This window comes from Dufourea novaeangliae, unplaced genomic scaffold (assembly GCF_001272555.1).
Source record: "Dufourea novaeangliae isolate 0120121106 unplaced genomic scaffold, ASM127255v1 scaffold21, whole genome shotgun sequence".
Lineage (NCBI taxonomy): Eukaryota > Metazoa > Arthropoda > Insecta > Hymenoptera > Halictidae > Dufourea > Dufourea novaeangliae.
Window position 1 is genome coordinate 2,886,984 of NW_015373910.1, and position 27,772 is coordinate 2,914,755.

The 27,772-nt window shown below is 39.1% G+C and overlaps 1 protein-coding gene across 1 annotated transcript in view; it reads left to right on the forward strand.

Annotated features, from left to right (window-relative positions):
* LOC107194134 overlaps positions 1-27,772 on the forward strand; it is a 203,492-nt gene that overhangs the window by 139,658 nt on the left and 36,062 nt on the right. The window contains exon 3 of the mRNA XM_015583700.1: positions 1,308-1,432. Within this exon, the coding sequence (XP_015439186.1) occupies positions 1,308-1,432 (125 nt within the window). The remainder of the gene's footprint in view (positions 1-1,307; positions 1,433-27,772) is intronic.

Consider the following 27,772-nt stretch of genomic DNA (forward strand, 5'->3'; position numbering starts at 1 on the left):
CTGTATTATTACACGGTACAACAAGATACATGAGTTTCGATTAATGTTACTGTATTGTTCCTTGAACATATAAAATTAGATTTAAAAATTAGTTAAGTATATAATCCTTGTAATGGTCATCTGTCACAGCTTGTAGACACTGTATGCTTCTTTGTGAAATATTGTAATATGAAGTAATAGACGTTACATAGACGTATAACATCGCAAGCAAAAAGTAGAGATTTTGTTTAGTAATAATAATAATACATTGTCTACTGGTGTTACTTGATTCCTGTGGTATTAATTGTCAGAGGATAAAATTCTACTCTCTGCTCGATAACATGATCTGCAAAATAAATCAAATTGTTATTATTGTAATTCCAATGTTTCGTATCGACGTAGTTATAACTCCTATCCGAATACAGTGGGAGACAGATTTACATTCTGTTTTATATCACATTTTTCGTCACCAGAGGCATCATTGCCCCCGAAAACTTTTTTGTTACTCGCACACGATCGCGCGTACTGAATAAATCGGACGAAAACTGCATCCGTTTTTACATCCTGACATAAACTATGTGAAATATGTCAACGTGGCTGACAATGGCCGTCAGTGCGGTTCCAACAGCACGAACCGTTCTCGACCAATCACACATTTACCAATCCATCCGCCGATCCATTGTCGTTCCCCCGCTTTACACAACGTTCCCATGCTCATTGTGCGCCGTTCTATTTACATCCAGGAATTGTTTCAAACTGGCGACCAGATCAGAGCAAAAATTTCGTCGAACAGTTTACACCGCGTGAAATTAATATCGAGTCCTTCTACCGAAAAGTTGTAGCGATCTCGTACGTTAGTGACACGGGTAAAATGGTTCGAGGAACTGACGGTTTACACGGAAATATAAACGGTGACAGCATTTTCGACATAATTTTTCGCTGGAGTCGATCGTAAGTTCGACACTTTGTAGAATGTAGATTTTCCAGTTATTATAAGCTTTGAAATTATTTCTTATAAATTTTAGGGTACAGGATGAAAACCAATTTATTTACGCAATGTTTAATACAACTTAAGGTGACACAATGAATGTTTATGTATTTATGATATGTGCTAATGTGCAGAGCACACGGAAATAAACATTTTAATAAACCTTATTACAGTTTCTACGTCACTTTGAACCGAATAAGGCACTTAATTAAAAACAATTAACTTCCATTGAATCGTGGAACTATAAATATTGAACTTCGTTGTTAAATAGATATTACAAAATCGTTTACTGTTTTCTTTACACAAATGGAACTAATTATTGTTACGTTGATTTGTTCAGGATATCTGCTCCGTTTCAAGTGGCTGCGGCCGCTTTGGTCCTCGCCGCCACAGTCTCGGCATTAATTGGACATTGTTATTCGGACCATAGAACTCTCGTTGCCTGTGGATTATTCCTCCTCAGCGGTAAGCATGCAACTTGAATTTAAATCTAATAAAAGCTTTAATGCCCGATAATAGCATCTTTTGCGTACAACTACCGAACAACAACTATACTCTGCATGAAACATTACAGAATTACTAATTTCCGCAATACGCTTCAACATACATCCATTAATGGATTCAAACAATTTGTCTCGTCTGACACAGTTTCCTCGGGATTCTTTCCATATTAAGTAGAATTCTAATTCAATTTTATTAGAAGAGAAATAAATTAATTGTACACCATTTATTTTATAAAAAAAAATCTCTTTTTCAACGATCCAAGTAAATATGACTTAAAACAGGATCGATATTTTCCATTGTTCAGTCTATCTTTAACAGTGCGCATTGTTTATAAAAAAAGTCAGTTCATTTTCATTGAATTTCTCGGAGTATATTTATTCCTGCATTCTAATGATTATTTGTTTGAAATTAAACAACTTATTACGTGTCTGTTTCAACTCGATGTAAGATTAAAAACCTCCTCAAATCTAGAAAAAAAGATCTATATCTGAGAATTCCGACATAACTTCGATGCTCTATGCAGTAACAGTGCAACGGGTTATAATATAATACCACTATATAATCTAAACTGATCACATTTCGTGGTCCAGCCTGTATAAATTACGTAAAAAAATGTTACGCTTCTAGCAACTAAAATATCTTAACTCATTAAAAAGCAACGAATCCTTTATACTCAGAATTAATACACATAGATGCGCAACAATATACAGTCATACAAATTTATTCACGAAAGGCTACCTTTATTTCACCAAAATTACGTACCAAACCACGAATCTTCTTTCAAAATTACGAAAAATTGATCACGAAAGCATGATAAACATAAGGATCATGAATATACATAATTCGAAATTCTATACAAAGTACACTGAATTGTAATGTAGAAAATATATGAACGAACACATAAGCCACTCTATGTCCACGTACCATGTCCGAATATTAAGGCGGTTCACTGTACATTTCCACAACAGTAGGTACGATTATAGAATCTAAAACAGCATACTTAGCCCAAGAATGAATCGCCTAACGACTAAACACGGTATTCCACTTCCGGAAGAAAAGCCCAGGTGGCACAGCAGGTGACACAGAATCGTCGCGTGATGCTGGGCCAAGCATCGTCCTCGTCGTCCCGTAGAGCCGTTGCAATCTGCTCGCCGCGAAAAGTACATTTCACGCTTAACACGATCCCGTGGCGTTATAAAGAAAAATGTCGGGCCGTCCGTGTCGGAGCCGGAGCGCCATAAAATATCATAAAAACTGCCCCCAGCCGTCTGTACAGCAGCGGTCGCCTCTAATCAGCGATGATCCGGCAAAAAATCGTCGACCGTGAGGTGGAGGACGAGTCACGCGGGGGCTGGCAAACGTGGTGATTAACACGAGAGACGGGTGGGAGGGCACGCTTTCAGCAGTGTCGGAAGCGGCCGAGGAGAAACGATGAAAAAAGCCGGAAAAAGGCGGCGATTTTTGAAAGCGGACGACGCCCGTTAGCTCCCCGGTCACGTATCGAGACCGTCGAAGGGTAGGGGGCCATTCTCTCTGCGGTCCAAGAGCTAGCCACGGTGTATCAACCGCACTTTTCCAACCCCGTTGAAAAGCCAACAATGTGATCCCTGCATCTCCCCCTCCACACACACACAGTCCTCGGGTGAACTCCCACGGCAGGGGTTCGCACGTGAACAGTTCATAGATCACCACGGAATCGGGTATATACGGAACGGTTCTTTTGGGTTCCCGCGGAGAATCTGTATTCTTCGGCGGTGGCTCCTTTTAATATTCGACAAGACTTACGGGACCGTCGTATTGTTTTGTTAAATGGAACGTTTGTACGGGGTGTCGAGCATCCTGACGATCATACCGAGTGAGTAGAAACGGGAGGAAATAATGGTTGGCTATCATCGTTCACAAGTTACACCGTTTCTCTGAGGGATGATGTTGAAGTGATGTAACTGGACACGTTCGTTGGACATATTGTTTTGTTAAATGGAAAGTTTGTACTGAGTGTCGACGATCCCAACGATCATACCGTGTGAGTAGAAACAGCTATCATCATTCACAAATTACGCAGTTTCTCTGAGGGGTGATGTTAAAATAATGTACAGTAAATACTCGATAACTGCTCGGAAGGATCTCTATGATAAATGCATTTGTGTCAACGCCACTACTAAAGAATGAATTGACAATTCATAAACTGCAGAAATCGTGTCCCTCTGCGATAACTGCTCCAAAGCGGACCCGAGTTTGAAGCATTAATCGAAGATGTACTGAAAGTTGACACGATCATTGGTTACCTAGAGTTTGGTATAGAAGAATGTACTTATGGTAAATGCCTTTTTTAAAATGGAATTGCATACTTTTTTGGATCACTCTAGAGCCTAAATATAGGCTTCCCGTCCTCCACAAGCTAATTTATCAAGGAGCATTAGTAAATCGCGAGTTTATCACAAGCAAACCACACCAGTTCTTCTTAATACGCTACATTATATCTTGCAGCATTAAATTCAGCGCAGAGTTCTTATCTTCGTGATGAGAAATTGAAACTACACCGAACAACAGACCATGACTGACATTAAATGCAGTTGAATATTGCAAAGTTTATTTTGCTTTTATCTAAGAAAATGTGCTGACTTAGAAATCAGAGCGTCACGTGTATACGACGCTGGTTTCTAACATGTTAATTGTTTTCTTACATACTTCTTACGACCATCGTCATACAAACATATAAAATCAAAAGTCAACGGATCCGTGATATATGATCGATCGTTGTACGGACAGCGAGAAACGGAACGCAATCAGATGGTCCAACGACTCGAATGAAATCCAGCTACGAGTATATGTAGGTGTGGCGCGAGTGGCAGGGATGAGCAAATGAAAATCGATCGAGAGGATTTCCTCGGAAACACTGACGATTCTGGCCGAGCGACAGTTGATCCGGGGGATGGAGTGGACCGATTAAAAATCACTTGGATGGGATCGTCGCTCGGACGGAAGGATGAAACGCGGACCGGCGTCCCTATGCTGCGCTGCCTTCGACTTCCGACCAAATAATTCCGACGATCGTCGAACTCGTCCGGCCGCGTGTAATTAGTGACTGGTTTATTGAACTTCGCCGGTGTCGGAATCGCGCGGTCCAATGGGGAACGATTCGAGCCGGATTTTTAATTAATTCGGATTTCATCATTCGGGGCTCGTTATTGTGAACTTTTGTGCGGCAGCTAGGGGGAAAAAAGACTGCGAGGGAAGTAGTTTCGAGGAGAATTATGAAATTCAAGAGGATTTCAGAAGAATTACGAATTGGGAAATTTAAAGGGCGTGCAGAAGTTTGTGATGTATAATTCGATTAACTAGTTTCAAATTTATTAAGAAATGGTTTTAGGTTCACGACGTTGTAAGGAAATTGATTTAATTGAGTGTTTAATCCTGCTGTTCTCCTCAGGTTTGTATGACCCGAAATGAAGGTTATATTTTGAAAGGTACAGTGATTCCTCGATGAAATGTCGTCTTCTCCACATAAATTTGTTTTTTGCCCGAAACGAAGCGTTTGCTTAACTTCTGTTTACTCTGTTTTGATTGGTTCCACATGGGGACATTCAGGAGGGAATAACGACGTTGCTCGTGTCGCATTCGTCGAGAAGACACTGTATTTTGTTGCTGTCAGTAATTCCATTCCCATGCCGTACATTCCAGATTTAATTCAAAATAGAGAAAAGAAAGCAGACAATTTTCAATTAAACATAAACTGTCGTAATTAAGAAAAAAAAATAGTTCAATGAATTAAGTATGAATATTTCCTGTTTACTTATTCGTGGTAAATTCTTCGCCATAAATCTCACCGGGTTTCTTCCTTCAATCGTTGAAAGCTCTATAAACAGAGACATTAATCGTGCAGGGACGCGTGAAATCGAGCGCAACGCGTTTTCCTTTTCTGTTGACAACAGGAAAAATGACAGAAGCGCACGATTTTACATGGTTGTGCGCGATACGAGAATCCGTCAGGCGGGCGTAGTCGCGACGAGAGACGTTCCCCGTTGTTTCGGACGATCACGAAGTCATGCGGAACGCCGACGGTGGATCAATTTCCTCCCGGTTTCTAGGTTTCTCTCCCTTATTTTTCGGTTCTCCACCGCCTACGCGACGCGGTGGCCGGGATTTCGCGTAAGGTCGATACTCGGCCGCGTCGCGAATTCAAAGATACAACCCGAGCCAAAGCTCGCCAATTTTCTACTCCGCCATGCTGAAATATAAATTTCGTTGAAAGCCCGCGTTATTTTTCCCGACGAAATTTTAATCGAAACGTGGCTGCACTCTGTGCACGTCTGTCACGGGAACCGTTACGAGAAATTATTCAGCGACGTGGTTTACGAACGAAAAGTTGAATTTTTGCTCTCTGCTGGATATTGGCGCGAAGAATGATATTGAGGTGAAATCGTGAACTACGTGGTATTTTTGGGAAAGGGGATTTAACGTATAAGGAATATAGGTTTGTCGAAGCTACTTTTTACTTCAATTACTCGCACACTGCTTTGTGCAAAATTACTCGAATATGGTCTTGTTGGAACCCAATATATGCTTCTTTGCGTAACTCATTCACATTGTGTCAGCCATTACCAGAATCTCATAGAGGAAACCTAATGAGGAAGCTATACGGACAGATTACGAAAAAATTACTAATGTTACTGATAGTGTGTTAAAAATGTCAAATGGTATTGTAGCTCATATTTTTAGTCAAAATATTTTTTATTCAGATTGGCTTTTAAATTTCAGTTCGTTTTAAAAAATTAGTTTTTAAATTACATTTTAACGATAAAAAATGGTCTTTTTTATACTATCTATGTTTTATTTAATTTCTCACTTTATTAAACCTGCTTCTTTCAATTATTTCAAGAACAAAGGAATTTGATTGTGTGATAGGGAATTGTTGGTATATTAATTTAGACGTGTGCACTACTTCTTTCCATTTTACTCTTCATATATGCTTGATGTTGTAATGAATTTACAACTTCTGGATCATCATGTAGATGAGAACAATCGATTAATTTTTCAATTTGTTACTTATAATACGATTGTAATCTGTGACATAGAGCAATTTAACCTTTAGTTATATACTTATATACAAGTAAATTTTTGACTAAAAAGATCACTTTTTTTATGAAAAAGAAAGTCGTATTCTTCATGTATAATCACAGTGGTATATACCAGCAATTCATCACATTCTTAAAGATCTACTAAAAAATGACAGTTCCTCTCAAATCACAGTTATTATTCTCCCAAATGATATCTATCAATTCTTTACCATACTCCCAATAATTAAATTCTTAAAAATAACAATCTATCACTTCCTAATCTCCTGAGTAATACAAATCAATATACATAACCAAACCCTTACAAACTTATCGAAACCTCGAATTCTCGAAAATAATACTCAACCACGTGATACTTTAATATTCAAATCTTCGGTTCACTGAAGCAACAATCAATCCTTTTACGACTTACTTCTGCATCGTGTGCTCACAGCCGCAGACAAAGTTCCGAAACAAGTCACAGAGACGCGATACTTTCCGCTCGATCGTGCCATTTTCATTTCGTGCGTTCCTTTCCTCGGTGGATCGCCGGGTAATCACGATCTCGGTAAAAGCACCTCCCCCCCCCATCCCTCTACGGAAACCTGGAAGTTCCTCGCCGAAGGCTTGTAATTACGTGTCGGGGAACACTGGCCACGGCGTGGGGGATAGAGTGGAAGAAAAAGATGGACACGAAAGGATACCGACGGCAGGACGATAGGATGGGGAGGCGCGGTTGAAACTCGAGCGAAGGAATGGTCTGATTTATATGGAGCTTTACTACTGGACCACGGGCACCCACGATCTCGTCCCTCGGTTTTCGAGACCGGGCGCAATGCTCTCTCGTCGTTCCTGGAATCTGGATCAGGAATTTCTTTGGAATCCTCGCGGATTCTCCGCTTGATCGATGACCCTTATTCCGCGTTCGAGATTGTGATTTATATCTTTTATAGAACGCTCGGTTTCGTCTTCGAGTTTATTAATGAAATTTCGGCCCGGACGAATGGAGTCTGAGAAGCTCCAATTGACCGTTGCAAGATCAACCGCCACGATCGTGTATTACAAATGTATGAATTTTTATTGCTAACATATACCAAACTTTAGAAATCTGAACATGCGTTAGGTGTACCAATCAGACATGGGCAAATTTTGTTTGAATTGAATATAAGAAATAATTCTTTGTAAGAATTTATTTCCGAACATTAATTTCAATGCTGCTATTGGAAAATGAAAATATTATCGATTCATTTGAAATAATTGCAATTTCAGATAATGAATTATTTTGTTATTTTCGTATTTCAAATTTGGGGAAAGAAATAATACTCAAAATAATATGCAACAAAGCGATTTTACTTTAAGAAATCTTTACAGCTATTTGCTTTAAGCAGAACTCGCTCTTCAAGAAGCTCATCCGCGAGAGATTTTTGCTTGGGGCCCATCTAATATTGTCATGAAAGGAACTATTCGTTCCACTGGTGTGGACGATGGAAAAGGTGTGTTACACTTAAAAAAACTGTCAATAAATTAAACTTAGATATAGTCATCTAATATAATTTGGAAGAATAACTTTACAGTTATTTCTAAGAATTATTTCAAATTATTAGAAAATAAAATAACATGTTATTTGAAATAATACTTCAAATAATATTATTTCAGACGTGATTAGGGAATGGAAAAAAAATAGCTTCAGTAAAAGCTTCTTCTACGAATTTTCTAACCGAATAAAAAATAACAAAAATTCTGCTCTAATATGAAAAATACTAAAGATACATTCTCCATCACATTATTATAATTACACAGCTACAAGTGCAGTATTATCTAATTATACAACACGAGTTTCACCAGAAACTATCTTTATCATATTTAAGTAACGAACCATGTAACGAGGTTTTTCTGTCATTCCCTTAAAGTTCGTACAAACTGTGTGTATAATAAATCGTACCCATGATAATTATGCTTCCAACGCACTGTTATATCCCAAAGAATGATAAAATCGAGACGATCGAATGTTATGTAAATACACGATCAAGCACGCAAATTAATGTTGGCTCTCGCGAATGGGAAGAAGGGAGTACATGGAAACGAGGGTTTCTTTGTTGCCGCGTTTCCGCGAGTGGCAAACCAGATCCGACGGTTTATTGGCGGAACCAACAACGATACAATATCGCGATACGCCCTTACGGTCTGCCGTGCCGAAAAAGTTCTTCGCCGGGGAACATCAAAGGCGAGCCCGCTGGAAAAAGAGAACGTGGGCTGGAAATCGATACCAGGTCGATTTTCTCGACCTCAATAATACGAGCCACGAGCAAATCTGTTCTCACGTGCACTGGAAAACCACCCTGTGGATATGATGTACCGCAAACAAGGTGAACTAATGAATTTGTCGAACGATTGTCACGATCGGGAGTCCTTTTAACATTAACCAATTAAAAACATTGACCAATTTACAGGGAACGAAATTTACTCGTTGAATTAATTACCACGAATGCAACAATTAACTATTATATACCACCGAAGAGAACGCATTGTGAGCACGTTAATTAATACGGATGTTGAGTGTATGTAGCAAATTGCAGGTTACATTTAAAACTTGAATAACACGGTTACTAAATTCTGTAATTTTCTATTGATCATCGAAAAAATATTTGAGTGGTGAGAAAGAACAATAGAAAATCGTGTCGTGAGCACCGAAATGATCTTTGTCTAAATCATACCCACTGCTGTCTACAATCATGCTATCAGTTCACATGGATAGGACAATCGAAACAAAATACTGTTATTCTACCGAATAGGTGACTACGCAGAGAGAATACCGCAACTCTACCAATTGAACGACCATACAGAAAGCCCACTACCATTGAAAACTGGCCAAACGAAGCCTGATCGTTCCAGAAATAAAACTTTCCAGGAAACAAGTCTGTAGTTACCAAAATAATATTTATTAACAGAATATATAAAAACTTATTTTGTACATATCCAAAAATGAGTTAAAGTAATTGATTTCTTATTTAGCATCAATTACAGTTACATAAGGCCCGTATTAACAAGAAATTTCTATAACGTCCCTTTTTCAATAATTTTATCGTTGACCTTTTGATATTTTGGTAGCAATCGGAAGTTGAAGCTTTTAAGAATGGTCTGTTAAATTCAGAAGCCACATCAACCGAAAAAAAAATTGTTTATAACTTTAAAAATATTAATTCTTCAACCCATCTTTATTAGCCCTTTTTTTTATCATTTGTCGAGTACTATCTACCCTGGAAGTTACGAACCCTTTCTGGTATCACCATGTATAATGTAAAACTTGTTCTATGGGTTGGTATAATTTTTAAAAATAACGATGACAGAAATATGAGATCCGTACTGCATTCAACTTTTTATCATTTTCAGGTTTCCGTATAACTTTGCTCAATTCAGCGATAGTAAATACCAGAGAACAATTTTTAACGCAAATACGCGACTGTCAGCTTCAGCCGTCGCGACCCTTACGCTGCAACCTCCCGCGACTTCGGGACGAACCAGTCCCCATTCACTGTTCCTTCAGTGTCCCGGCGTATCTCCTTCCCCGGGAATTAACGGCGAATTATATCCACCAGCCCCCGTCGTTCCGCGGCTGTTTTCCGCCGCGCGAATTCGTCAACGGGCTGGCGGACTGCGCGCGTCGGCGAACAAACGAGGGGGAATTATCTGCAACGGCTGAAGTAATAACGTTTAACTGCGCACCCCCGACCCTCCCGCCACGCGTGAAAAGGGAACGATGGCGGAAGGGCTGCAGAGAGCGCGGAATTATAAATTGTTGGGGCATAGTTGTAATTGTTTCGTTCCTGTGGCGGTGAGCGTTACGGGGGTGGGGGGTGGCAAGGCAGAGTAGCGTCGTCGCGCTTGCACCCTCACCGACCATTTCCTTCGTCGGTGTGAGCACACAGTAAAGACACACGGAAGCGATAGGGTCTGTGTCCGCCCCACGATTATTCTCGGAGTGTTCGGAGTGAGAGCCAGGGGGCGATATTTCTGTGTGACAGCAACCCCCGCGTGCATTTTGAGGCGGCTCGGGGGGACGAGGAATTGCAGACGTGCGAATCTTCGCGATGATAAAGACGGAGAAATTCCGTTGCGGTTAAATGGTGCTGAAGGGTGGACATGTTTTGAGGGGTGGGAGAATGTAGGTGGTTGGCAAAGAGGTGGATATTTGAGGGAATGTAGGGGTTTATAGATGGTTTAGAATTGGAAGGTTTTTTGGGGGGTGTGACAGAAGTAGGTTGATTAACCTCTAGAGGAGGGGAGGTTTATTTTTATACTACAGAGAAGTCGCTTATTTTTTGTAGTATGACACTGTAACGAATACCGGGTGGACCACGAAACGTGATCAGCTTAGATTGTTCTACTGATGGCTGTTTGATAGAAAAATTGTTTGCATGCTTAACCATCGGTGCAGACGTCATAAATAGAACTAAGTAGTCGTTTCTTAAACGTTTACACGAGTGTATTGCAACTGATGTAGAGAAGTTTGAACAGCTTTTAATTAAGGTAAATAATATTTTCTTAATGTTTCATTGGTTTAGAAGAAAAAAATTATTTGTTATGACGCTTGCCGAATTCGTTTCAGTATCCGCTAAAAGATGAGCGTAAAAAAATTATAACTCTAGGAAACGAGAGTTGACACAGAATTTAGTGCAATCATCTTAAAGCTCTCCTTGAATCATGTTATACCAGACGGAAAAATGTTCATTCGAACAGCTAACAGAAGAAAAATCTAAGCTAATCACGTTTCGTCGTCCACCCTGTATACAAAAGTTCTAACTAAAAAATTAAAAGTATTATGAAAATACCTGCCTGTCATCTGAAGGCTAATAGTAACAGTACATTCTAATGAAAGAGCGGCTAATCAAAGGGTAACTTTTGCCTCCTGAGATATGGAAGCTTATCAGGGGAGTAGAAATTATTCTTTTTGTTTAGGTTTCGTGTACTAGGATTGAACAAAATTATGCCTTTTGTATATGTACTACAGAGTATTTACAATCGCAATATAATTTCACTGATTATCACGTACGTGCTGTTATACTGAATTAAAAGTAACATATTTCATAACATATAAGTGCCCACGAATAAAAAAATTTTATTCAGGAAAAGAAAGGTTCATCAAAAATAAAAAGTTCCAGCTTTTGCGGTCGGTGAATATTAATTACGTTGAGCCGAGATTAAACTTGAAAAATATGTTAACATCAAAGTAAATCTCTCGAAACGTACAGGTGAACATGGGGAATATTCCCTTGGAGCGTGTAAGCTTAATTATCTTCTGGTTTGTAACATTTTGTCAAATAAAGTCTCTTGCATCGTGTTATAGTTTCATAAGTTCTGAATCATAGCTATACAAAGGAGGAAAATGTCAATAAAAATAATAAAAGTTTAAAATTTTATATTGCAAAATTTTTAAACTTTAAATTAAAATTTTATATTTTTAATTTAAAATTTAAAATTTAATTTTAAATTAAACGCTCTGTGTAATATAACAAATTTTGTTTAAATTTGTTATATTACACAGAGATTACATAATATATCTAATAGATAAATTAATGTATCTTGTAGAGAATCATTGAGTAAGTGCACATATTCAATGGGTAATCATTTCGAATGCAATAAATTCTTAAGAAAATTACTAATTACATTCTGCAGAGCACAACATCACACGTCACGGTTGGTATATAATCCAGTTGTTCGATACAAATCAATAAATTCCTCGAACGGTGATATAACTTTCAAACAAAGGAGGCCTTGTCGGGGTCAGACTCCAGTGATACCGGCGATTCTGGCCAAAGCCGGAAGCAGATTGTCTGCGAACGAAACGGAACAGTCGGTTAAGTGGTCCGGAAGTGTTCGAGAACGCTTCGTCGGCCATGGTGGACGTCCATGGACGGTTGGAAATGCTTAGTCAGTCGACACGAGAAATTATAGTTTGGGAACAGGCCTGCTGGAATACCATGAATCCTCGATGAAAGCAAATACCCGTTCACGAACATTGTTAAACATTAAATTTCGCGAAAATGTTGACCCAGATCAACCAAGCATCAATATATTCAAAACTGTTTATCATATTACATATTTGATTCATAAGTTTCTATTTCTCCCACGCTTACCTACCTTCTGAAAATACACAATTAACAACAATAAACCTTTATGACACTATAAATTACAGAAACATAGGAATCTAAGATAAAAGAGGAAGAAGGAAACAGATTTTCAGAGCTTGTAAATTTAATAACAATGGCCTAAATTAACGGTAAACCTAACGTTAAGCCTAATATTGAACCTAACTTTGAACCTAACTTTGTACCCAACATTGAACCTAACCTTGAACCTAACTTTAAACTTAACTTTGAACCAAAGTTCGAACCTACCTTTCAACCTAACGTTAAACCTAATGTTTAACCAATTGTTAAACCTATCGTTAATAAATCAAACACTAATCCACTATCGATCCTTAATCCTTTACAAATTTTATGCGTCTCGAGTGAACATCATACATAAACCGGAAAAACTCCGTACCCAAAATTAATTTTGCTTCCACGTCGCGAGCTTAATAGTTTTAATTAACAGGTGCATCGACCAGGAAGATGTTTCGTTTCCGTGCCGGCTCAAGCTGAACCTATGAGCGTGGATAGGAGCGGGGTGAGGGGGGGTGCTGAGTTAAACACAAAGCTTTATTGTACTCGCTCGCACGTGGTCGTGTGTACGTGTGGGCGGCGGTTTGATGGTTGTGTGCAAGTCGAGGTTAATGTACCAAGAAGCGCATTACCGGCGGTGCTTACCGTAAGGGAACGGAAAAGAACGAATGCAGGAAAACCGGTGGTTGCTTAGTGTACACCGAGCCACGAATGGAAGTTTCATCCCCGTCCCCGCGATAGATCGAAATCCGACACGCCTGTACACTGGTTCTTTTAACACATTCAACCACTGGTTTTTTGCTTCGAAACGATCTGTGTTAATCTTTATGTTACAGTTTATCCTGCACTTTTACGTTTCAACCCTTTCTTAGCCCTACAGTAGTAGGTTCCAATATTTCATTTTCTTTCAAATGAATTCAAGGATTCATTTTTTGTAGATACACGTAAAAGATATGTTACTCACGATAGATTATTAAAGATATATTACTCACAAAGATTATTATAATGTGATCTTAATATTGCTGTGTTTTGCCCAATTATCAATCGTTTATCCGAGGACATATTCAACATCCTGTGTTATCATAACCTTGATGTGACCCAGAATTGATGTTCTTATATCCTCTTTTTTCGAAATACCAATTTTTTTTATCAGAAGACAAATTCAATACATGATTATACCATGGCCTTGATATGACACAGAAATAACATTGCTCTCATGTCGCCAATTGCAGCGGAAATAATTCAGTGATTCAGTGAAACTTCCTGTATGTCTCATAGAGAATTTTATCACTCATTGGACATAAAACTTTCATGAACTATTGTACCGATTTTTAATGTCCATTTATAGGGAAGCTCAACAGTATATTCCATGCCGCTTATTGAATATAGAAATATCGGGAAATTTCACGGATTGCATTCTATTGTACACGAAAACTCACTTTGATGGGGGATAAGATCTAGTATTCAAATCACTATGAACTTAGCGAAACGTGAAGGCGCACAGTTTATCGAAGACCCTAGGTAAACAGTCCTGTGTACGGGTCACTCACTATATCAACTCGACTTTCCCGAATAACAATAGCCTTATACCCGACATCAGGTCTGAAGTTAGGGTCTCCTCGAACAGTCCTCCTAAGGTTCAGTCACTCGAACGACTGTACAGTATATGTGAAATTTTCATGTTTTCGCAAGATAAATGCATTCCACCAGTTAGTATTTTCTTTTCGGACAATAAATATTAACTCCTTAGGACACGAATTAATTTCCATAAAATTATTTACCATTGCTTATTATAAACACTGGTAATACTCCCCTAAACATCGAGAAGATTTTGTTCACATAGTTATTTAGAATGCAGCTGAAGAGTTATATATCCATATTTATAATATAACAAAAGATATTCATATACAAATTTCTGTACAATGGATCTGAATAGAATATTCTTCTATGAATACAATCAAATGATTCTTTTGGTAAATAGAAATACATTCTTTAGGGATTGTAAATAACATTTCTGCTTTTAATTCTTCCGTAATTAGGAATAAAATTTCAGTTCTGTTATCGAGTTTAATCTCTTGCCTCCCTTGTACATAAAAGTGATCAGAACAAAGTATAACTACTATCATATTACTGGATTAAAAGGAAGAAGAGTTAAAAGCGATATTCATAAAATTGAAATTACTCATCCGAATAATCCTCCACAAATATTAATAATAAAGATTTGAATATTTTTGAATTACTTATACAAGATTTTACATAATTTTTTTTATTCTTCAGAAGGACTTCCTAACGTTTCTGTATCGAAGATAATGAGAAATTTATGAGAAATTGTGACACGACGCGTTACATATTCTGCATGCTGATATTTTGTCTACGTAACGCGAAGGGGCAGGAAAAAAGAACAGTATCGAGCTTACGGTGAAAAAGAGGATGTTACGCAACTTCTCGTCTCGTTCGGTTAATCTTGGGGAAGCCATTAGAAATTTTTTTTTGCGTTTCCCCGCTTTTGCCAGCTCATGATTTTCAGCACGGTTTCTCGCTGTTTTATCCCGCACGTCCGTTTCTTGGTACATTAACCCCGCTTCCCTGAGATGCATGTTAACTTTTACGAACTCGCGAATGATAATACTCGCCGGGGAAATTTGTAACGTTCGCCCAATTAGCTGTCGATTGAATATTTTTAGTTATCTTCTTTATCGGGACCAGCATTAGTGTTCTTAGATCCGCCACCAAGGTTTTGTGATAAGAATGATCTACTTAACCCTTTCATACCACAATTATTTAAAAATTACCAAAGAAATATTTTGTTGTATTTTTGTGTATATTACATTACACATAAATGATCGTCAAATGCCATTTTCCATTCGTTGCCATTTGACAACTTTTCTACTTTTACAACAGTTATACATAATAAGTTCTCATTATAATGTTATAAATAATAACTCCAAATTCTTTTTACCTTTGAGCAGTAAACCCTCTTGAAATATTTGAAAGGAATTAGAGCTTTGTAAGTTTCTATTCCATTCGTAACAATGCTCAACACTTGAATTCCACCAAATGAAAGTGACAAGGTACCAATACTGTCTTATTTAACTGATAACCATTTAATTGCACGTTCAAATTTTTTTTTCACATTTCTTTCTTTTGCATGAAAAGAAAATGAAGCTCAAGTCAATGGATAAACTCTAACATTAGAAGCTTGAAGGTATAAATACCATTACATCGTTTTATAAGCACGATATGAAAACGTGCAATTAAAGAAACCTATAATTGCTCTAACCTGCATCGATTCACAAAACTGCATGGAAATGACACGGAACCATACACTGTCTGTTACCGTTCAATTCCTATTGTTCCCCCGAATCATTTCGAAAACACTAATTGCCCTCAATTCTGTAAACCGTTTCATAAACTCGTCCAGAACCGTAGAGAATATTGCAATATCAGCTCTCGACGTTTCCACGCGAACCGATCGAATACTTCACAATTCATTCTGTTTTCCAAAAACGTAGACAATGACTCGAAGAGCTCTCGCTATATTCACCGTCCTCTCAATACATTCAATTCTAAATACCACGGGTCGGCTATGGTTTTATGTTTGTCCAAACCATTCGGCGCCAATTAACGAGGCAGAACGCTAACCGCGGTTCCCTTTAAAATGAAATACGCTCGTCGTTTCGCGAGACCGAGCACGTCGAACCGTGCGAGTTTCTCCCGTCAATGTCCATACCTCTCTTTCTCCCTCTTTCTTCCTCTTTCCATCTCTCTCTGTCGACTACTTCCGTCGGCAGAATTTTTCAAGGGTTGAAACAGTCACCTTAACGAGACGCCTTTTCTTTTCGTTCGCCGCTCCCGGCACTAAACCCTTCCCCCCACCCTTTCCCACTTCCCTTCCCTGCACTCGTTTCGCGGCGCGAAGCGCAAAAATTCCTACCGGCTGCTTTTTCCTCTCGCTTCTCACGGTCCCGTGACGCTGGACATGGGCTTGCGCAGCCGGCGAGGATTTAATGACGCTTTACAGCGCAGTCGGAAAAAACAATTCCGGCGACGAGCACGATCCCAGGGCCCTGTCCTCTCCTCCGCCGAACGATGGGACTGGGATTAATTGAGGTAATTAGAATCGCCGTTTTCGGGTCGCGATGATCTGCGAACCGAGGTCGCTGGTGATATAATGCAGTGATATGTATTACGGTTCGCCGTTGACGGAGGTTTTCGTCAGGGGATTGCGCCCTTCATGGGGGAATTTGTTATGAGGTCTTACCATTGTGAAGCCTTGGAATATTGTCATTCCTTGGGAATTCTTTTTCAGTAAACGAAATGTTCAACATAAATGAAGTGGTGTCTATTTATTGAGTTTTTGAAACTTTTAATCATTTTTTTAAATAACGGTCTGATCACTTGTAATATAAGTGAAACTGATGACAGTGGATAGTACAATTCCTTTAACACCATTTGGTATTACTGTTTTGGGAAGGGAAGAATAAGGATTCTACTATAATGGGATACAGGTCAAATTAATTCAGAAAAATATTATGATGCCCACATAAGAAACGAAATTCCATTAATGACTTATTACAGGAAAGTATATTCTTATCCCTTGATTCTTGAGACTTTAAATCAATTCGTTCTAATTTTTGAGGAAATATGATCGTAAAAGATTGGATGTGTTCAAGTGAAATTGAAATCAAAAATCTCTTTGAAAGATGTGTTAGATCGTTATCGAATGCTCGAGCAAGATAGCGACGTGTTAATGTCGTAAGGACTCCTCGATAAAATCGATAAACACAGAGCTTCCGCCTTCGAGAGAGCAAGAATCTTCACGTGCGCTTCAGACAATGTTTCAATTAAGGGGTCTGGAACGGTGCTGCGGCTTCACACATTCAGGCGAAGCCGTGGCCAAGGTAATAAGCGAGGTTCGACCTCTTGGAGATTCAAGACGGCCTTAATAAACCAAAGACCACCCTCTCGAGAACGCCTTCAAACCCCGCTCAAGAGTTCGAGCGGTCGATACCAGTAGCTGGATTCGCCGCAAGAGTCATCATTTTCCTTTTCTGCGGGCAATAAACAACTGGGAATTGCGACACGGTGATATCAACGAGGAAAATACTACTCCGACAGCCGTCGTCCCCAACGGTAATAATGTCCCCTTTAATTGCAGTGGTAATCGAATCTGGTCGACCCAATATTCAGATTGTAGAATTTATTTAAACATTTTAAAACTGTGAAGAATTTATGTGACATTTAAAGAAAATTCTCTGATTGCAACTACATATGTTTAGGTACTTAGGAAATAATTACAGAAGCAATAATAACTAAATTATTTAATTCTATACATATTTTAAAATATAACATCAGTCTTCTTTAAACAAAAAGGTTTTTGTTTAATCTATTCTTCTAAATTCCTTTTCTGTACCTTACTAAATGAGTTTTCAATTATTTTTTATTTAAATAAATGTTTCTTAAAATTGCATCTGTGATCTGTATATTTAAAGTATCAAGGTAGACGTTATTATGCCACTTTTACAAGAGCTTACATTGTAACCATTAAATTTTGAATGAATGAGCAGGATCATTGATTTCTTCTTTGCACAGCGTACTGGACAGACCAATCACAGTTTCTACTACTGACTTCTACAATAAACGGAATAAATTGAAAAGAAATAAATCTGTGAATATTTCTCATGTCTTTAAATAACAAGTAATTAGAACACTAGCCATCACTAAATCTGTTAAAGATGGTCTGTGTTTTTTCTAAAATTTTCATCAAAATTCAAGGTACCATAAATTACATCAATAATAAAGGATACAAGATCAGTTACATGTATTGAGTTACTTCTCCGAAGAACATCGTTTAGTCTTCCATATACTTCACTCACTTTAAGATATGCATCGTGTTCGTTAACAAAAAACATGTTGCAGAAGAATCAGTTCCTAGCACTTTCCAAAATTTGAAATAAACAACGTGCAACAAGTTGCTGCTTCCGTATGCTTCGCAGGCGGTTCGACAATTTGCCAGTCGTAGAGCTCTCGCGACCGAGGAAGCGATGTACATTCTTGATTAAATACTTTCTGATATACACAGAAGCATTTCCAGTGAAGTCAGCCGCCGTCTCCCAACGGCAGGAAAGAAAGTGTAAGTTCTATATGTGAATTAACAGGGTCTGAGCCGTGGTATTTAAACGAAGAAAATAGAGATGACAAAACGGTTTCTGTGGAACGTGTCGCCCCAGTGACTGAGTAAACTACTTACTAGATTTGTCTATATGCAGTGTCGTCTCTATGTTATATACTTAACACTCTACATTCGTATCTTTACTTCTACCCTCGGTATTCTGGCTGTAACAGACACTGAAATTATTCAAGGTCAGTTGTCCGGCGATATTTGAAGACATAGACTGTTCTCTCTATCATATAACATTGTGGCTTCATTATGCCTTCATAAAGCTACAATGAATGCAAGAAAAGAAAAAGAATTAAAAATGGAAAATAAGAAGGAATAGTGTTTGGAATATGGTGCATAGAATAAGTGCAAGAAGGGCGAGATTTAGTATAGGTATGATCACTGTTAGTAACAATAAGTTATTGCACCTAATAGTGTATAAAGTATCGAGGATTGGTTTCCTTGAAACCATAGATCAGTGTATCTCGAATTATGGGATCTTCTGTCAATGTAAGTCAGTGTTCACACATCTATCAATACAAATCAAGAAACAAACCTACGTCGATGAGTATCATATTTGTTACTAAATATTATAAATACTAAAAAACACTTTATGTCGTAAGATAGTCAGGAATACTATACATTTCCTGTATTTTATTCAGACAATTGCAGGCTCAATTAACCAAAGGAAGTATATAACATGGTTCCTAATCAAATCCTTTGTTACATCATTTTCTTCGGTACGTGTATGCTACTGAACTAGAAAGTTTCACAATAGGAAAAGAAAGATTTATGCATCACTATACAACCAAATTATCATCCTCACTTCATAGAACAGTAAAATAACAGTTGTTGAGCTGAATTGCACCGATTTGGCCTATCTCAAGTACAAATTACTCCGATCAAACCAAAATACAAGTGAGCCACGAGCATAATCACCTCCATTGCTCTCTTTAATCGCGTTACCAGTCCCGTGCAACAACCTTATAGAGAGGTACACTAAAAATTGTAATTCACATGCAGCTGGCGAACACAAATCCCCAAAAGAACATCATCTTCACCCCTTTTTGATCTTCGACGACGGATTTTCGGTCGCTATTCCTACAGACGATACCGAATCGAACGAAGAAGGCCAAAGAAAAAAAGAAAAAATTGAGACTCTCGAGTTCTCTAGCCGTTTCGGCCGGAGCTCTCTAAAGCTCTTCCTACATTATTTTATCCCCCTTTTACCGCCCCCTGAGGCCTCTTTCGCTCGACTGCGCATTCCTTTTAGCGATCTCAACCACCCACCGACCGACGACGTGGCCGCGATGGGCGACATCCGCTTTCGTTTCACGTTCTACGGGACCTCCACGCGTCTTCTCCGCGCAACCACGTTCGTTCCGGGGCTCTTGCAGAAGGAGATTGCGGAATTTTCAAGGGAGAGATTCTTCTTTCACGGTCCTTGCGATGATTAGGCGGGCCTGTGTCCCGTTACCGTTCGAGCAATGTGCCGTTCCAAGGGGAACGAATGAGTTGAACAAAGATTATTGACGTTTGGGAGGATCTCAATTCTTTTTATTTTGCTGAGATGAATGGTATTTTCCAGGCTGGACAGATGTTAGCAATAGAATCAGATAGATTGAATCATCCACGATAACGTCTATTATGGTATAATTAAATGCTTTATCATCTTTTTTCTCATTTTTTAATAAGCGTTCATTTAGAATAATGAATTCTATTTAATTGTGTAAAATTGAAATTTTTTGAGAGTCTGGAAGATGCGAGCGATTTTTATCGCAGACTGAATGAATAATTCAAGACTTCTCCGGTATAGTTCCATGTGTTAGCATATAAGGTGGACCATTAGGAGAACCTTGAATATTTCTGGAAATATGGGAACAAGAAAAAAATGTTCAAATATCAGTTGTCTAATTTAGTGTAAATAAGACCATGGTATGGTTCCATAAATTTTCTTGCGGAACAAGTATTATTCAATTGATTCTTCCATAGCTCTGTAGACATTTAAGGTTGTAATATTTATTGGTCCACCCTGTATATATGACACCCCTCTCCAATAACTTGTATTTTTCAAGAATCGATAAAATTATTCCTCTAAACATTCGGATTAATCTTTGCAAAATGAATGATAATTCCATATAATCCTAATATTAGCTCTAAAATTATTATAATCATTGGTTAACCAAGAACCTAATACACTCCATCGTCATCTATGGTAGCTCCTCGAAGAACTCGCCCAAAAAAGACTGAACCTCCGTAACGTGGATGGTGACCAGGAGAATAAAAAGAATGAGGGGACAGGTCTGTACAGAAATTCGAATTTTCATCACAAGATTCGAGAATTTCATCGAGCACCACCACTTGCCCAAGACCCTCGTATCTTGACATATTTTTGCTTCCCGTTTTTTTTTTCCGCCGACAAGAACTTCCTTCATCCAAGAAAGAATGTTCAATTATGCAACGAAACTCACGAAACTTCCGCGTATCGAGGGTTCACAGTTCTGATGCTGGTTCGCAGGGGGGGACTAGCGTTCCCCTTCCGTGAATTTAAATTAATATTCAGAGGCAAATGTCGTAAATCAGGGTCCACGGTTCCGGGCTGTTGGTTCTGTTTGTTGTTCCATGTTTCGAGCAGGATATTACGTCTTACATGACTGCGCGTGAAATTTGTAAGTTTCGGTCAAAGATGATTTTCGAGGTGTTGCAATAATATTCGTGTAATGAGACTGGTTAGAACAATGTAACATAGTTGTATTGTTTGTTCGTTTCAGGACAGTAGAATGATAATTGCATACAATTCAACTTCTCATAATTAAAGATGGTACTTTCATACTCTAATTATAAAACTGCAATAATACCTACATATACAGCAATGGAAGCTATAAACAGAATAAAAAAAACGTACTAAAGCGTCACAACAGAACCACACTAAAGCATCTAAACAGAAATCACATAAAAGGAAATCAACAGTTAGATCGATTATCGAAACTCCCTCAAAATCGCCCGAGGAACCGGAATTCTCCATCGGAATTACGGACTGGCGTGGCCGCGTATTCAATTACGGCGCTTTCAGGTGGAAAATAAAACCGTGAAATAAGACTTTCCCGCCTTCTAGCCACTACTCCGCGCGGTGTGCATTGCAGCGCATCAATGTGCACCCCTCTCGATCAGAAGAAGTCGCTCATCGACCGTTCGCGGTTCCTGTTCGGAATATCGTCCCAGCAATACGGCGTGAAGTGTAAAACCAGCAGAATGGAAGTCAATTTACGAATACATCTGGAGGAACCGCGAAGAAAGAGCCAGCATGATCCCGCCCTTGCGAAGCGGTAGAGGGGGCGGGCCAGGTGGGGGATTGCGGTGGATTACCACTTCAGGCACGGTTCCCGAGCACGGGAACTCGAGACACACTACGATATCTTTCCATTTTCCGACCATCTCAACCCCCAGTCTTTTTACGATTCGCCCCGTGGTCTGGTGTTCAACCCCCACCCTTTTCCTTCCCATTCCTTCTTTCCTGATTCTCTGGGCCGCTTTCATTCTTAGATAATCCGCCGCGTAAGTCGATATACGCGGGCTTGTAGAATTCGAACGAAATCGAAATCCATCGGAGAAAAAGGGTCTGAAGCACAGGTGAAAGGAGAAAAGGGTAGGGGTGGTAGTGAGAGTCTGACGCCGGTAATATCGCGTCTAGGGGAGCCAAATTGATTTCTACCCGCGAGAGGGGTGGCCTGTACCGGTGACTTAGAGTCATGACGGAGAGGGGCGGGAAGAGGAGGGGGAAAGTGTCTGGATTCAACGTTTTAATAAAAGCCACCCCGCGGTTTTGTCGCCGGCCTTCGCCACCACGATGAACTTTCGAGGGTTCAACCGATGCCCGAGCCACCCTCTCTGAAGGCTGGTTACGGTATCTGAACAAGCGGGCTGCCGAAAGGTCGGGAAGGTCGTGCGGATTTTCAGGGTCAGGTTTTTGCTGGCATCGTCTCCGATAGGGTGAGATTTTTTTGTTACGTGTAGGGGAGATGGTATCTGTTTGCTCGTATTAGGGACTCTAATGAGCACATTCAATTGAGTGTGATATGGGTATTCTTGGAATAGACTGTGTTCTGTGAAAAGACCCGTTTACACGTTCAAATAATTTGCGCGAATTATTTGAGCGCATAAAGGGGCCTTCACTTGCCTTTCCATAAAATTGTAGAGTAATTCACAGGAAATAAGAATTTATACAGGCCTTTGAAACTTGTAGATGAAATTGTTATAGAAGAATTTATACACCTTATGAAAGTTGTTTTAACGAACACTGGTATTTTAGTGACATGACAATGTAGTTAATTCAGTGTTTCTTCCAGACCACAATAATGATATTGTCGAGGACTGACGAATATTATTAAAGGAACATGTGTTCCTTACTTAGGAAAATTTCAATTAGAGTATAAATGGTATATGAAAGAAATTGTTTTAAGATCGATGGCTATTCTAAATTTATAAACAATGTTACACAGATGATACTCATATTCAACAGCAAAAATGTGGCAGGCCATACGTATTAAAAATTTGAAAGGTTATTCAATTTTTTATTCAAAATTCTTTATTTCAAGACTGATCCACAATAAATTACAAAAATGATGGTTTCCCTTAATCCAAAAGACATAAAAGACATAGTAACACTTTCTTTTCGTGAATCCAAAAACTCTGCTTGTCACTGAAGCAGCCGAAAAGTCCTAAAATGAAATTACACCATACCCATATTTTACTACTTTTAATTAACCGTGGACTGCGGGACCAGAATTCCGAACAATCGCCCCGCATTCATTTGCGTATTCTCCTCGCTTTAATACGCTAATCCGATATTCTAATCGCTTCATAATGAATCAGCCGCGCGCTGAACGATAAATTAACAACCGCAGCCGAATATTAAAATCTGCCAGTTTAAAAGCATTTTATCAGTTTCCCAAGCTATGTACCTGGGAAAAGCACAAGAAAAGCCTTGACCTGATCCTATCCTCTTCGCTTCCACTCGCAGCATCACGAACGCGTTTCGAATGTTTCTTTCCAGGCGACCATGACTCACGGATGATTAACACGTTGACTGCCACAGTGAAAAAGGCCGTACGTAGCCAGACACACTTTATTTCGTTTTTTAAGTTATAAATTGTCGAAAATATTTGTGTTTAGTTAATAGAGACTGTAGGTATTGTTTTAAATTATACTGCGATATTAATTTCATGCAATCATTTTATAACAGTGTTTAAATAATCCAGAGACTTTTCAATGTACGTGTCACCCATATTTGGGTGACGTGGCAGTCAAAGTGTTAATAAAGACGTACATATTAAACGATGACTTTTTACGGGGCCGACGGTGTCGAAAGAGCCCTTGACAAACTGCCAAAAACCCGGCGGTACCGTGTGGGAGCAAAGGTTTTTTTGGTGTCTGCTCATTTTCATAAAGCGGCGACCACTGAAAACCGAGAAAAACCGTTTCTGGTGATCGATAAGAGCGGCGGAGAGACGGCTGTTTAGCATAGAAATCTCATCTCGCGGTCTATTATTCGAACCGCGCGCCACCGAAATTTTCGCTTACACCCACGGATTTATTTAACGGAGTTGAGCGTCACGTGTCTTTGGATTTTGTTTCTAGGTATTTTGAAATATTGATGGCTTTAAAATCGATGCTGACAATATTTATCGAACGTTATTTATACAGTAATTCCTTGATGAGTGTTCCACGGTTGCTCGGCACTGCATGTTAAATATTTCATTAACCAATGGCTATATGCGGCTGAAATAAATATCATTGACTTCAGAATTCCAAGATCTATCACTATGCTAAAACTCATTAAGAAGTCAACGTTACATCTGAGGATCTTTTCTCTTAGTAGACTGTATATTTTATGCATTTATAGCCTATAGGTGTCTGTGAAATACAATCAAGCACGAAAGTTTCGTCAGATGCAACGGATTTTCTATTTTCCTTCGAACCCAATAAGATACTTGAGTATAGAAAGAACTTCATACTTTTGATTTAGTATTTATGAAGAACTTTCTAAAAATGTGATTTTTCATAAAAATCCGCAGTCTACATATCAGTGTCGAGGAGCTTTCGAACACTAATCGAGCATTTACTGTATGTCGAAGCTCACCGAGCGCGGCAGATTTCTTCGTATTTTTTCCCCTCGCTCCGTGTCGCGTCAGGAATTTTGATTTATCGACATCCTGCTCGATCAGTTCTGCCCGACGAGCCACGCGGCAAGACCGATCCTGACAGGACTTCCACGGGGGCGGTAAAAAGGATCTCCCCGGGGATGGTTGCTTCGTAGCGGAACGCGTTCCATTTTCCGCGTCCGGCGGGTGGTCGTGATCGTCCAGCGACATCTTTTTTCGATGCGCATCCCACCCTTCCTGCCCCACGGAAAGATGACACGCCCGGAAAAAGAATCGGCTCCGACAGCGTCCTCCCGGTCGGACGTCGCCGCCGCCGCCGCCGCGAAACGAGAAAGGAAACGGGGAATCGAAATAAAAGTCCTCTGGAAAAGAGAGTTATTCCTTGAGCTGTTGATTCTCACGGGTTCAACCATCAACCCCCGGCCATCTTCTTGTATCGTACGTTCTCTTCTTCTTTCCACCTGTCTTGTTTTTTCTTTTCCTATCGTACGAAACACTGAATTCTTTCTATACAGCCGCGCCAACGGTGTACATTGAATTCATTGAACCGGATTTAAATCGTTTTCGGATGGGGCGCGACGTGTGTCGCGATGCGAGGCGAGAAAGAATTTCTTGTGTACCGAGGGATTGAAAACGGAGATGGAGCAGATTCGTAGGTGGGGTCCAGATAGACCCAGATCTCATATATCTTTGGACGTGTTTTGGAATGAATTTCTGGAGAATATACTGGCCTTGTTATAAAATGATAATATGAACAACTGTGATTTAAATGTGTTTTTAGAAAGGACATTTCAATGACTCGACGTGATTTGTAGAGGAAAGAAATCAATGAATTGTTTTAAGGAAGACTCAGATGTCATTCAAACGCGTTTTTACCAATGACTCAACTTACTTTATAGAAAATAATAATTCCGAATATCAACCGATCAGGAAATTTGAAATTTCCAGACCCTTGACAACCTGAAAATAAATATAACTGTATTTCCAACAATCCCTAAAAATTCATTCTTTACTGTTTAATAAGTAGTAAACAACTGCAATTCGACACAAGAATACCTAAACACTCTATACACGTCGTAAAGAAACGTGATTTGAGCGGTTCCATTGCGATGGTGAGTTACATGTGGACGCTGCGTTCTTACTAAAAAAAAACTTACGAAATCTTTAATATTGTTCGTCAAAATTTTAGGTTTTGGCACTTCAATTTTCGCCGAGCAGCAATAGGGACATTTTATACTTGATATTAAATTAACTATTATTAAGTTAAAATGTTTTTAATAATACTTTATTTAAATTTAATTATAAAGGGAGGTTTAAATTTTATATCTAATAAGTGTTTTTGTCGATTGTTGGATAAATAAATAATAACAATCGTTTTCTGCGATAGCAAAACTCTTACATGATTAGAAATAGGGACATTGACCTTACGCGGAAATTGGAAGCGCCAGAGCGGTTTCTTACCATCGCCCGGAGTTAATGGAAACACTGAGGGAATAAGGGACGACAAGGAGCGCGATAAAATTCGTTTTGGGATTCATTATCGGGTCCCCGCGTCGAAAACGTCCCGGCGAGAACAAAGAGATTTACAAAGTAACGCGACGGGACAAGTTGTTTAAGTTGTTAGGGACGTCGGCGTCGTTCTCGTTATTAGTTGCTGCCACTCGAGAGGGGTAGGGTGGGGGAAACTCTTTTCGAAAGTGCGTCGCAGCACGTAGGAGTTGTGATTAACTCGGGAACTTTCGGTCTAATAACCTACGACACAGGGCTCACGATTTACGAGCGCGGTTGCGGTTTCGCGGTGAAGCTTTCTAGAAAACTGTTTCCGTTCGGCATAAATTCCATCGCGTTTCCATTCGCTCCGCGGGAACTTCGTTGAATTCTCCGGCCGGAAATTTCGAAAACTTCTCGACAGCCTTCGTTTCGTCTTGAACTTAAACCAAACTATCATCTCCGATTCGTTTTTGTTTACTCGACTGTCGCGTACAATTTCGTGTTTCTTTATCCAATTTTTTTCATTTATTGGATCGTTGCATGCGAAATATTTAACTTTCAATTACACTGTACAGGTTAGTCAAATTCAAAGAATTTTATTGTGGTAATGTATGATCGTAATCACGTTCCACAATGGAATATACCTTATGTTAAAAGTATTACTATAGTATTACCACCGACTAGGTATAGGATAGACCTATCATCTTATGGGACTTCGTGTCTCATGTTCTGAAATACCGATAGTGTAAAAAGTCAGTACGTATCAAACACGTAATCGAAACACAGATTTTTATTACACCACGAACTTCGCATAAAAGATATTTCGTTATATTGACATTTGTAATAATTATGGATGTTGCGGGGAAATCAATATTATTGACATTATGAAACATATAACGAAATATCACTGTAACACAGCATTCATATTTCAATCAAAGAATTTACAGACTAAGGAAAAGATATCTAAAGTAATTTTCCGTGTTCCATACATCTTTATCTGGAATAATTTTCTAAAACTTTCAAAGTACTAGACATTTTTACACTTTGAATCTCATATCGATTTCTAAAATAATCCTAGTTCGATGTAATATAGAACGTGGTTTTATGAGATAGATACGAAGTTCGCAGCCATTAGCTCGGTATTGTCTTCAGTTTATAGTACTTTACCGATGACAATACCGATTGCCCAGGCCTCACCACGAGGAGGTTGCTGCGAGTGGAGGCCCAAGGCAAGTAGATGGAATCACAAGTTCTACATCTACCCACCTTTCACA